This window comes from Nesoenas mayeri (assembly GCF_963082525.1).
Source record: "Nesoenas mayeri genome assembly, chromosome: 35".
Taxonomy (NCBI): Eukaryota; Metazoa; Chordata; class Aves; order Columbiformes; family Columbidae; genus Nesoenas; species Nesoenas mayeri.
Genome location: NC_137576.1, coordinates 376,501 through 389,902, shown reverse-complemented (window position 1 = coordinate 389,902; position 13,402 = coordinate 376,501). Strand labels below are relative to the sequence as shown.

Sequence of the window (13,402 nt, the reverse complement as noted above, 5' to 3'; positions counted from 1 at the left end):
CCCCCGACCCCCCACCCCCCGCGCCCCCCCAGGGTGGGGGTCAGGGTGGGGGTCAGGGTGTGGGGGTGACCCCGTGTGGATCCGCTGGATCAGGGCAATTCAAGCCGGGTGTCCCCCCCCCCCCGCCATGTGTATGTGCCCCCCCCATCCCCCCCCCCTCGTTGTCCCCGCCCCCCCTGCCCCCCCCGGTATTTTTAGGTCGGATCCGGTTTCCCGGGGGATCCGGTTTCGGCGCCGGGGGGGACGGGACCCCAAGCGGGGGGGGCGGGACGGGCGACAGGGACACGGGGGGGGGCACCCATGGGTGGGGGGGGCACCCTTCACTCCCCCCATAGCTCTGGGGGTCCCCCATAGGTGGGGGTGACCTTGGCCATGGGGGGGTCCCCAAATTCTGGGGACACTTTGGGGGGGGGCGGTTAAGTTTGGGGGTCCCCATATGGTGAATAAGGTGGGGGGGGCGCAACACAGAACAAGGGGGTGAACTGAGTGGGCTCATATTTTATTATGGGGGGGGCTATAAAACAAAGGGGAATTGTGGGGGGGGCTGATTTGAATGGGGGGGCTCCAGCTCAACCCCCCAAGAACATGGGGGGGTCCAGGGTGCCCCATGACGCACTTTGGGGGCTCTAGGACCCCCCCAAAAGGAATATGGGGGGGTCCAGTTCCCCCAGCGCTTGGATCCGGGTCCCACTTGAGCGCAGATTGGGGGGGTCTGGGGTCCCTTTTGCCCCCATTTTGCGGCACTTTGAGCAAAAATGGGGGGACCTGGGGACTTTTTGGGGTGCGGGGGGGTCCCCCCATCCCCTGGGGGGGGTCAGGGAATGTGGGGGGGGGTCAAAGCTGCTGCGCGATCCCCTCGATCCGCTGCAAAACCTCCTGCGACTGCAGCTGCTCCAGGCTCAGCAGCGACAGCCCCAACTGGTCCTCCTGCGGTTTGGTGGGGGTCAGCGAGGGGTGTAACCCCCATAGAGCGATATGGGGGTGCCTGGGGGGGGCGGGGGGGTCCCCGTTACCTGTTGGAAGGGCTGAGCCATTTGGCGGAGGAAGAATTTGGCCACTTGAACGGCCTCGTCCACCGTCAGGTTGAGGTTGGAGTCGCTCAGATGCTCCTGGATCCAGCGCGGGAGTTTCCCCCGTTTGTCCGCGCGGGCGAAACGCTGGGGGGGGGGCACGAAATGGGGGGGTTAGAGGGGTTGGGGGGGTCCTATGGTACCCCCCCATCATGGCACAATTGGCCCCAATGGGGTGGAATTGGCCCCAATGGGGTGGAATTGGCCCCAAAGCAGCAGCATCACCTGCTTGTCCTCCCATGGAAAACGTTGGGGGGACACATATTGGGGGGGGAAAATGGGGGGGGCTAAAGGGGTTTAGGGGGGTTAGAGGGGTTTGGGGGGGTTAGAGGGTCCCATGGTCCCCCCCATAGTGGCACAATTGGCCCCAATGGGGTGGAATTGGCCCCAAAGAGGTGGAATTGGCCCCAAAGCGGCAGCATCACCTGCTTGTCCTCCCATGGAAAACGTTGGGGGCACAAAGGGTGGGGGGGACATGGGGACCCAGGGGGGGACCCAGGGAGGTCCCCAAGAATTTTGGGGACCCCCCTCTTATTGGCAAAGCCCACAGCCCTGTGTCCTTGTCCCTGTGTCCCTGTGTCCCCATCCCCATTGATGCCCCCACCAATGTCCCCATGTGTCCCCAACCCAGAGCCCCATGAACCTCTAGGTGACACCAGGACCCGGGGGGGACCCGGGGGGGACCCGGGGGGGACCAGGGGGGGTACCCCCCGATTTTTGGGGTCCCACCTTGTCAGCGAACACCATGAGGCCGTAGTCGCTCTTGTCCCTGTGTCCCCATTGATGTCCCCAACCCAGAGCTCCATGAACCTCTGGGTGACACCAGGACCCGGGGGGGACCCGGGGGACCCAGGGGGAACCCGGGGGGGTACCCCCGATTTTTGGGGTCCCACCTTGTCAGCGAACACCATGAGGCCGTAGTCGCTCTTGCCGCGCAGGGCCCGGCCCACGCACTGGGCCGCGTGGCGCATGGCGTCGAACGTCAGGAAGTCGTTCTCCCGCAACTGGAACTGGTCCCGCAAGTACTCCAGACGGGCCTGGGGACACGGGGACAGCGTGGGGACATGGGGACAACGTGGGGACATGGGGACAATGTGGGGACATGGGGACAATGTGGGGACACAGGGACATGGGGACACGGGGACAACATGGGGACATGGGGACAATGTGGGGACATGGGGACAGGGTGGGGACATGGGGACAGAGTGGGGACATGGGGACATGGGGACAATGTGGGGACAGGGTGGGGACATGGGGACATGGGGACACTGAGGGGACATGGGGACAATGTGGGGACATGGGGACAATGTGGGGACGTGGGGACATGGGGACAACGTGGGGACACGGGGACAGCGTGGGGACACGGGGACAGTGTGGGGACATGGGGACAACATGGGGACATGGGGACAGCGTGGGGACGTGGGGACATGGGGACACAGGGACAGGGTGGGGACATGGGGACAGCGTGGGGACATGGGGACAATGTGGGGACACGGGGACAGCGTGGGGACACGGGGACAATATAGGGACATGGGGACAGGGTGGGGACATGTGGACAGTATGGGGACATGGGGACAATGTGGGGACGTGGGGACAATGTGGGGACGTGGGGACAATGTGGGGACGTGGGGACATGGGACATGGGGACAGCGTGGGGACATGGGGACAGTGTGGGGACATGGGGACAACATGGGGACATGGGGATGTGGGGACAATGTGGGGACATGGGGACATGGTGGGGACAGCCCGTGGGGTATAGGGACAGGTTGGGGACACCGCAGGTGGCACTGCAGGAGGGGCAGGGACACCCCATGGGGGACAGGGATGCAATGGGGACATGGGGACACGGTGGGGACATGGGGATGCAATGGGGACATGGTGGTGTCCCCAAGTGTCCCCACTCACCTTGAGGATGCGGCTCTGGGTGTAGACGTAGGGGACCCCGAACATGACGACAGCTCTGCCGTAGTGATGAACTGGGGACACGGGGACACCGGTTACATGGGGACATGGGGGACAAAGGGGACAAAGGGGACATGGGAGGACATGGGTTACATGGGGACACAGGGGACACGGGGGGACATGGGGACACAAGGGACAAAGGGGACATGGGAGACATGGAGGGACACAGGGGGACATGGGTTATATGGTGGACACAGGGGACACGGGGGACATGGAGGGGACAAGGGGGACATGGAGGGGACAAGGGGGACACAGGGTGACATGGGGGACATGGAGGGACACGGGGGGACATGGGGGATATGGGGGGACATGGGTTACATGGGGACACAGGGGACACGGGGGGACATGGGGGACAAAGGGGAGTCGGGGGGACAAAGGGGACACAGGGGACACGGGGGACATGGAGGGGACAGGGGGAACACGGGGGGATATGGGGGACACGGGTTACATGGGGGGCCAAGGGGGACACAGGGGACACGGGTTACATGGGGGACACAGGGGACATGAGGGGGATACAGGGGACACAAGGGGGACATGGAGGGACATGGATATGGGGGGACACGGGTTACATGGGGGGACAAAGGGGACATGGGGGACACGGGGACAAAGGGGACATAGAGGAGAAGGGGGACATGGGGGACACGGGACAAAGGGAACAAGGGGGACAAGGGGGATATGGAGGGACATAGTGGGGATACAGGGGTACATGGGGGACACAGGGGGACATGGGGGGACACGGGGGGACATGGGGGGACACGGGGGTCCCTGGGGCAGCTGCCGTGGCGTCCCTCACCGAAATCGATGCCCTCGGACACTTTGCCGCGGGCCACCGAGAGCAGGATGGCGCCCCGGCCGTTCTCGCAGGCCTGCGGGGGGACAACGCGCTTCGTTTCGGGGTGCACGGAGCCCTTCTGGGGTGCCCCCTGGGTTCTGGGGTCCCCTGGGTGCCCTTGGGGTGTGCAGAGGGGGTTTTGGGGTGCCCATGGGGTGTTCTTAGGGCATTCATGGGTGTCTGGGTGGGGTCGAGGTGCCCACTGCTCATGGGACCCTTGGGGTGCCCAGGTAGGTTTTGGGGTGCCCATGGGTGCTATCAGGGTGCTCTTGGGGTTTTGGGGTCCCCTGGGTGCCCTTGGGGTGCGCAGAGGGGTGTTGGGGTGCCCTTGGGATGCACATGGTTGCCCTTGTGATTGTTGGGTGCCCCTGGGACCCTTGGGGTTTCTGGGGTGCCCATGGGTGCCATTAGGGTGTACAGAGGGGGTTTTGGGGGTCCCCTGGGTGCCCTTGGGGTGCGCAGAGGGGTGCTGGGGTGCCCTTGGGATGCACATGGGTGCCCTTGTGATTGTTGGGTGCCCCTGGGACCCTTGGGGTCTTTGGGGTGTCCTTGGGGTGCCCCTGGGTGCCATTAGGGTGCCCAGGTAGGTTTTGGGGTGCCCATGGGTGGCCCTTAGGCTTTTTGGGGTGCCCCATTGGTTTTGGGGTCCCCTGGGTGCCCTTGGGATGCATGTGGTTGCCCTTGTGATTGTTGGGTGCCCCTGGGACCCTTGGAGTCTTTGGGGTGTCCTTGGGGTGCCCCTGGGCACCCTAATGGCACCCAGGTAGGTTTTGGGGTGCCCCTGGGTGCCCCTTAGTCTTTTTGGGGTGCCCCATGGCTTTTGGGGTGCCCTTGGGGCACACACGGGGACTCTTGGCATGCGAGCGGGTGCCCGCCCGGTGCTTTTGGGCTACAAAGAAAGACTTTTGGGTGCCCCTGGGACCCTTAGGGTGCGCGGGGGCCGGTTTGGGGGTACCCATGGGTGCTATTGGGGTTCCCCCGGGGTCCCCAAAAGGGGGTGCCCCCCACCTCCTGGTACTTCTCCAGGGCCACGCTGGTCTCGGCGCCGTCCTGCGTCTCGATGAAGATGAGTTTGTTGCGCTGGATGTTCTCCAGGATGCCCTGGGGACAAACAGACAGAGTTTGGGGACACTGGGTGACACTGGGTGACACTGGGTGACAGCGGGTGACACTTGGGGACACCGGGGGACGTACCTGCTCGTACCAGGAGGCCACGATGTTCTCCATGTACTGGTAGCTGGTGAAAAAGGCCACCAGCCCGTCGGGGACAATGGCCGAGAGCTCCAGCAACAGGTTCCCGTAGTTGCGGATGATGGCTTGGGGGGGGGACAGTGTCACCATGGGGTGTCACCGTGTCACCAGGGGGTGTCACCGGGTCCCCAAGGGTCCCCAGAGTCACCGCAGGAGCACCAGTGGCCCCGTCACCCCATGGGCTGGCACATTGGTGTCCCCTCCCGGTTCTGGCCCCATAACCCTGGCCCTGTCACCTTGTCACCCTGTCCCTGTCACCCCTTGTACCCCCCAGCCCCATAACCCCATTCCTGTCACCCCCCTGTCCCCATAACCCTGGCCCTGTCACCTTGTCCCTGTCACCCCCCTGTCCCCATAACCCTGTCACCTCCAACCCCATAACCCCATCACTGTCACCCCATCCCTGTCACCCCCCTGTCCCCATAACCCTGTTCCTGTCACCCTGTCCCTGTCAACCCCTGTCCCCATAACCCCATCCCTGTCACCCCATCACTGTCACCCTGTCCCTGTCACCCCCCTGTCCCCATAACCCCGTCACTGTCACCCTGTCCCTGTCACCCCAATGTCCCCATAACTCCGTCCCTGTCACCCTGTCCCTGTCACCCCAATGTCCCCATAACCCTGTCCCTGTCACCCCGTCCCTGTCACCCTGTCCATGTCACCCTCCTGTCCCCATAACCCCGTCACTGTCACCCTGTCCATGTCACCCCCCTGTCCCCATAACCCCATCCCTGTCACCCCATTCCTGTCACCCTGTCCCTGTCACCCCAATGTCCCCATAACCTCGTCACTGTCACCCCATCCCTGTCACCCCCCTGTCCCCATAACCCTGTCCCTGTCACCCCGTCCCTGTCACCCTGTCCATGTCACCCCTCTGTCCCCATAACCCCGTCACTGTCACCCTGTCCATGTCACCCCCATGTCCCCATAACCCCATCACTGTCACCCTGTCACTGTCACCCTGTCCCTGTCACCCCCCGTCCCCATAACCCTGTCCCCATAACCCCGTCACTGTCACCCCGTCCATGTCACCCCCATGTCCCCATAACCCCGTCACTGTCACCCTGTCACTGTCACCCTGTCCCTGTCACCCCAATGTCCCCATAACCCCGTCCCTGTCACCCCATGTCCCCACCGATGTCCTCGCGTGTCTCGAACTTGGAGCTCATGGCCACCTGGTCGTTGCCGCGTCCCACAACCTGTTGGGGACACGGGGGTGACACCGGTGTCCCCACCCCCCCCAGTCCGTCCCCCCCCCAATCCGCCCCCCCCCGCTCACCATGGGGCACAGGCAGGTCCGGGCCAGCGTCATGGTGAACGTCGCCATGGTAACGGGGCGGAAATCCAGGATTTTGGGGTAAATGTCCAGCGGGGACAGAGTCTGGGGGGGGACACGGGGACAAAGGGGATGGGGTCACCCCCATGGGGCCTGGGGGGCACAGGGGACGGGGGAACATGGGGGGACACAGGGGACATGGGGGAACACAAGATGGGGGGACACAAGATGGGGGGACACAGGACAGGGGGGACACAGGGGATATGGGGGGACATGGAATGGGGGGACATAGGGGACATGGGGGGACACAAGACAAGGGGGACACAGGGGGACATGGGGGACACAAGGGGTCACAGGGGACATGGGGGGACACAAGACAGGGGGACACAGGACATGGGGGGCACAGGGGATATGGGAGGGACACAAGACAGGGGGGACACAGGGGACATGGGGGGACATGGGGGACACAAGGGGTCACAGGGGACATGGGGGGACACAAGACAGGGGGGACACGGGGACACGGGGGACACAAGGGGTCACAGGGGACCTGGGGGGACATAGGGGGACACAAGACAGGGGGACACAGGACATGGGGGGCACAGGGGACATGGGACGGAGGGGACACAGGACAGGGGGGACACAGGGGACATGGGGGACACAGGGGACATGAGACGGGGGGACACAGGGGACATGGGACGGAGGGGACACAGGACAGGGGGATGCAGGGGGGACACAGGAGACATGGGGGGGCACAGGGGACATGGGGGGACACAGGGGATCACAGGACAGAAGGGACACAGGACAGGGGGACACAGGGGACACGGGGGAACACGGGGGGGACACAGGGGACATGGTGGGACACAGGGGACACAGGGGGACATGGGGGGAACACAGGGGATCACAGGACAGGGGGACACGGGGGACATGGGGGGGCACAGGGGACACGGTGGGGCACAGTGGGCAACACAGGGGACATTGGGGGACACAGGGGGACACGGGGGGACACGGGGGGGACACGGGGGGGACACGGGGGGGACACGGGGGACATGGGGGACACAGGGACTCACCCCCGAGGTGATGATGACGGACTGGAAGCGCTCGAACACGGGTTTGATGGCGATGGAGGCGTCCATGCAGCTGGGGGGGGGACACGCGCCCTCCGGTGACACCGCCGCCCCCCGTGTCCCCACAGTGTCCCCACAGTGTCCCCACAGTGTCCCCACAGGACTCTGGGCCACCTGCCCTGGGGTGACACTGCCCCCCTTGTGTCCCCTGTGACCCCCCATGTCACCTGTGACCCCCCATGTCCCCTGTGTCCCCCCATATCCTCTGTATCTCCCATGTCACCTGTGACCCCTTGTCCTTTGTACCCCCATGTCCCCTTTGTCCCCCCATATCCCCTGTGTCCCCCATGACCCCCCTGTCCTGTGTCCCCCATGTCCCCTGTGTCCCCGTTTTGTGTCCCACGTCCCCTGTGTCCCCCTATCCCATGTCCCCCCATGTCCCCTGTGTCCCCCCATGTCCCCTGTGTCCCCCTGTTCTGTGTCCCCCCATGTCCCCTGTGTCCCCTCATCCCATGTCCCCCCATGTCGCCTGTGACCCCCCATGTCCCCCTGTCCTATGTCCCCCCCATGTCCCCTGTGTCCCCATATCCCCTGTGACCCCTCTGTCCTGTGTCCCCTCATGTCCCCTGTGCCCCCCATGTCCCCTGTGCCCCCCCATGTCCCCCCATGACCCCCATGTCCCCCACTTGTCACCCTGGGGGAACACTTGTGACACAGAAGCCCAAGGCGGCGGTGGCATCGCCAATAGGGGCAAGCGTCACCCAGGGAAGGTGACACAGAGTCCCGGGGGGGGGATACGGGACCCTGGGGTGTCACTTGTCCCCCTGAGGTGTCACTTGTCCCCCTGGGGGGGGCACTGTCCCCCTGTCCCCACCTGAAGTGCAGCACGGGGTTGGCGATGGTGGGGGTGCGCTCGTCAAAGGGCTCGATGATGATGGTGAAACCTGGGGGGATAAAGAGGGGGGATGAAGATTTTTGGGGGGGCACCCATGGGTGATGGGGGGCACCCATGGGTGTGGGGGGGGGTCGGGGGGGCCCCCACCCTTGGCGTAGGTGCTGACGAGGGTGGCGAAGTTGGCGACGAGGGTGATGGGGGAGAAATCGGCCACGTCCGTCACCTCCAGCGTGCGCAGCAGCGACTGCAGCCGCTCCGAGCAGAACCTGCGGGGGCACGTGTGACACTGGGGGGCACGTGTGACACTGGGGGGGCATTTGTCACCTGGGGGGGACAGGGGGACATGGGGGGACAGGGGGACATGGGGGGACACGTCACCTGGGGGGACAGGGAAGGACACGTCACCTGGGGGGACAGGGGGACATGGGGGGGGACACGTCACCTGGCGGGGGGACACATCACCTGGGTGGACAGGGGGATAGGGGGGACACGTCACCTGGGGGGGACAGGGGGACATGGGGGGACACGTTACCTGGGGGACAGGGGGGGACAGGGGGACAAGGGGGGGACATGTCACCTGGAGGGGACACTTGTGAGCCTGGGGGGGTCACGGGGGGGTCTCAGGTCACATGGGGGGGTCCCAGGTCCCCAGGGGTGTCCCATGTCCCCAGGGGGGGTCCCATGTCACATGGGGGGATCCCACGTCCCCAGGGGGGTCCCATGTCCCTGGGGTGGGTCCCATGTCACATGGGGGGATCCCATGTCTGCAGGGGGGGGTCCCATGTCACATGGGGGGGTCCCATGTCCCCGGGGGGGGATCCCACGTCTGCAGGGGGGGGGCCCATGTCCCAGGGAGGGTCCCATGTCACATGGGGGGATCCCACGTCCCCAGGGGGGGTTCCCATATCACATGGGGGGGCCCCAGTTTCCCGGGGGGGGGTCCCATGTCACATGGGGGGGTCCCATGTCCCCGGGGGTTGATCCCACGTCTGCAGGTGGGATCCCATGTCACATGGGGGGGGTCCCATGTCACATGGGGGGTTCCCAGTTTCCCGGGGGGGGTCCTATGTCACATGGGGGGATTCCATGTCCCCAGGGGGGTCCCATGTCACATGGGGTGGGTCCCATGTCACATGAGGGGGTCCCATGTCCCCAGGGGGGGGTCCCATGACACATGGGGGGGTCCCACTTTCCCGGGGGGGCTCACCCACCGCAGGGGCTTGCGCTCAATGCAGACGCGCTCGTGCAGGTCCTTGAGGAAGGCGGGGGGGCTCTCGCGCACCCCCCGCGGCCCCCGCACCCGCGCCCGCAGGTACGAGACCAGGCGCCGCAGGAACCCCACAAAGTGCTCGGCCGTGCGGATGCTGCCCGGAACCGCCTCTGGGCGGGGGGAAACACATGGGGGGGTCAGCGGGGACACCCCAAAACCCCAGAGACACCCCAAAACCCCAGAGACACCCCCAAATCTCCCTGGACACCCCCAAACCCACAGGGGGCTCAGGGACCCCCAAAGTGTTCATGCTGCTGGGAACCACTTGGGGTTGGGGGAAACACATGGGGGGGTCAGCGGGGACACCCCAAAACCCCATAGACACCCCTGAACCACACAGACCCCCCCAAGCCTCCCCAGACACCCCCAAACCCAAAGCAGCTCCGTGAGCACCAGGGGCTGGTGTGGAGCTGGGGACCCCCCCCCAAAGCATTTTGGGGGGTCCCCAGAGGAACAGAGACCTCCGCCCCCCGCCCAGCAGAGAAAAGGGGGTTCGGGGTCCCCCGCGCCCCCACCTCGCAGGATCTGGTCGGGCAGGACGGGGTTGGCCAGGTAGAGGTCGGTGTCGCGCGCGGCGCCCGCCTGGCGCAGCCCCTCCAGCAGGCGCCGGTACTCGTCCGCCAGGCGCCGCGCGTCCGTGTCCTTCACCCTGCGGGTGACAACGGGGTGACAACGGGGGACAACAATGGGGGACAGCGGGGGACAACGGGGACAACAGGGTGACAACGGGGGACACCAGGGGATAACTGGGTGACAACAGGGGACAACAGGGGACAACAGGGTGACAAGAAGGGACAACCGAGTGACACCGGGTGACAACTGGTTGACACCAGGGGACAACGGCGTGACACCAGGGGATAACTGGGTGACAACAACCGGGGACACCAGGTGACAACAGGGGACAAGAATGGGGGACACCGGGTGACACCAGCTGACAACCAGGGACAACAGGTGACAACCAGGTGACAACCAGGGACTCAGGGTGACAACAGGGGACAACGGGGTGACAACTGGGTGACAACAGGGGATAACCGGGTGACAACAGGGGACAACCGGGTGACACTGGGTGACACTGGGGGACAACTGGTTGACACCAGGGGACAATGGGGTGACAACAGGGGACAACAGGGTGACAAGAAGGGACAATCGGGTGACACCGGGTGACAACTGGGTGACAACAGGGGATAACGGGGTGACAACGGGTGACAACTGGGTGACAACAGGGGATAACTGGGTGACAACAGGGGACAACCGGGTGACACTGGGTGACAACCAGGGACACTGGGTGACACCGGGGGCCAACTGGGTGACAACAGGGGACAACGGGGTGACAACAGGGGATAACTGGGTGACAACAGGGGACAACCAGGTGACACCAAGGGACAACCAGGTGACACCGGGGGACACCCACGCCCTCACTTCTGGATGGCGGCCTGCAGCGCGTTGACGTTGGCCTGGCAGCGGTCGAGCGTGCGCCGAGTGATGGTCACCCCCATGGAGTCGATGCAGACGTTGTCTGCGGCGGGTGACAAAGGGGCGCGGCGGTCACCCCGCCGTCACCCCGCCGGCGTCCCCGCGCCGTCCCCGCGCCGGCGGCCTCACCGATGTTGTGCGCCTCGTCGAAAACAACCACCGATTTCCTGGCCAGCTCGCGGGACACCAGCTCGGCGATCTTGGGGTCCAACAGGTAGTGGTAGCTGTAAACCACCACGTTGGCGTGGAGGATCTTTATGGGGGGGACATATAGAGAATTAGGGGTGTCTGGGGACGTTTGGGGACGGGGACACCCCCGCGTGCCCCCCCCGTACCGAGTAGCGGGCGAGGAAATAGGGGCACCAGCCCTTCTGGCGGCCGTGGGCCTTGAGGTCGTCCAGGTTGTAGACGCCGTAGGGGAGCGGGACGTCGCGCCCGTGGGTGTCGAAATCCTGGGGGGGGGGGGTATTGGGGGGGTGGGGGCACCCAAGGGTGCTGGGGGGCACCCTGGGGTGCTGGGGGGGGAGGTGGGGGGGAATTGGGGAGACACTGGGATGCTGGGGGGGACACTGGGGTGCTGGGGGGGGACCCTGGGGTGTTGGGGGGGGACACATAGGGGGGATTGGGGGCACCCTTGGGTGCTGGGGGATCCTTGGGTCAGGGGGATTCATGGGCTGGGGGGATCGAGGGGTCGGGGGATCAATGGGTTGGGGGGATCGAGGGGTCGAGGGGATCAATGGGTCGGGGGATCAAGGGGTCGGGGGGATCAAGGGGTCGGGGGATCGAGGGGTTGGGGGGATCGAGGGGTTGGGGGGATCGAGGGGTCGGGGGGATCAATGGGTTGGGGGTATCAATGGGTTGGGGGGATCGAGGGGTCAGGGGGATGAATGGGTTGGGGGATCGATGGGTCAGGGGGATCAATGGGTTGGGGGGATCAAGGGGGATCAATGAGTTGGGGGAGATCCAGGGGTCAAGGAGATCAATGGGTCAGGGAGATGAATGGGTTGGGGGATCGAGGGGTTGGGGGGATCCATGGGTCAGGGGGATCAATGAGTCAGGGGGATCAATGGGTTGGGGGGATGGAGGGGGATCAATGGGTTGCAGGGGATCGAGGGGTCAAGGAGATCAATGGGTCAGGGGATGAATGGGTTGGGGGATCGATGGGTCAGGGGGATCAATGGGTCAGGGGGATCCATGGGTTGGGGGGATCCATGGGTCGGGGGGATCCATGGGTCGGGGGGATCAATGGGTTGGGGGGATCCATGGGTGGGGGTCCCTCACCTCGAAGAAGCGGCAGGCGGGGACGGAGCCGTCGCGCTGCCGCTGCGCCCGCACGTACGAGGCCGTGAGGCTCAGGCAGCGGCTGTCCACCTCCTTCCCGAAGCGCAGCGCCGACACCTGCGCACCCACCGGCACCCCCACGTCACCCCCACGTCACCCCAGGTCCCTCGGGTCCCCCCGGAGGGTCCCGTCCCCCTCACCTCGGGGTGGATGCAGAGGTTCTTGCGGGAGCTCAGCGCCAGCCCCAGGAACGGCACCTTCTCCCCCAGCTCCCGCTCGTAGAAATCCAGCAGCTTCCGCAGCTCCTCGACCACCTGTGGCGGATCACGGGACGGGCACGGAACCGTCACGGAACAATCATGGAACGGTCACGGAATGGACCCCGAAAGATCGATCATCTATTCTGGACCCTTCCTGACTGCAGCACTTGGTGTGCCCAGCTGGTCTCCCATCCAAGCACTGACCGGGCCCGACCCTGCTTAGCTTCCCAGATCAGCCATTCTCAGGGTGCTATGGCTGTGTATGTACATATAAGGTCTCCCATCCAAACACTGACCGGGCCCGACCCTGCTTAGCTTCCCGGATTGGGCGTTCTAAGGGTGCTATGGCTGTATATATTATATGTATTATATATATGTTCCCCAAGTATATCCTGATAGTAACTGAACTAAGCCTTTTTTCAAGAGGAGAACCTCTCTGGACCTATTGACCACCCCCTTCTAATCCCCCCCGGGTACCATTGGCCTCCACGGTCTCCCATCCAAGCACTGACCGGGCCTGACCCTGCTTAGCTTCCCAGATTGGGCACTCTCAGGGCGCTATAGCTGTATATAATATATACATATATATATATGATCCCCAAGTATATACTGATATTATCCAAACTAAACCCTTTATTCAAAGGTGGAATAGAGGGGCAGGAGAACCCCTCTGGGTCTACTGACGACCCCCTTCTAATCCCCCCCGGGTACCATCGGCCTCCATGGTCTCCCATCCAAGCACTGACCGGGGCCGACCCTGCTTAGCTT

The 13,402-nt window shown here is 64.6% G+C and overlaps 1 protein-coding gene across 1 annotated transcript in view; it reads right to left on the bottom strand.

The window, feature by feature from the left end:
• Positions 1-656: 656 nt before the first annotated feature.
• ERCC2 (ERCC excision repair 2, TFIIH core complex helicase subunit) overlaps positions 657-13,402 on the bottom strand; it is a gene marked incomplete at its 5' end in the record, with an annotated part of 13,902 nt that continues 1,156 nt past the window's right edge. The window contains 19 exons of the mRNA XM_080361631.1: positions 657-927; positions 1,014-1,157; positions 1,964-2,107; positions 2,976-3,046; positions 3,826-3,898; positions 4,873-4,965; positions 5,059-5,180; positions 6,251-6,314; positions 6,395-6,496; positions 7,459-7,528; positions 8,330-8,399; positions 8,498-8,616; positions 9,562-9,730; positions 10,136-10,269; positions 11,040-11,136; positions 11,223-11,346; positions 11,429-11,545; positions 12,375-12,491; positions 12,575-12,688. Coding sequence (XP_080217757.1) covers positions 835-927; positions 1,014-1,157; positions 1,964-2,107; positions 2,976-3,046; positions 3,826-3,898; positions 4,873-4,965; positions 5,059-5,180; positions 6,251-6,314; positions 6,395-6,496; positions 7,459-7,528; positions 8,330-8,399; positions 8,498-8,616; positions 9,562-9,730; positions 10,136-10,269; positions 11,040-11,136; positions 11,223-11,346; positions 11,429-11,545; positions 12,375-12,491; positions 12,575-12,688 — 2,037 coding nt within the window. The 3' untranslated portion in view covers positions 657-834. The remainder of the gene's footprint in view (positions 928-1,013; positions 1,158-1,963; positions 2,108-2,975; positions 3,047-3,825; positions 3,899-4,872; positions 4,966-5,058; positions 5,181-6,250; positions 6,315-6,394; positions 6,497-7,458; positions 7,529-8,329; positions 8,400-8,497; positions 8,617-9,561; positions 9,731-10,135; positions 10,270-11,039; positions 11,137-11,222; positions 11,347-11,428; positions 11,546-12,374; positions 12,492-12,574; positions 12,689-13,402) is intronic.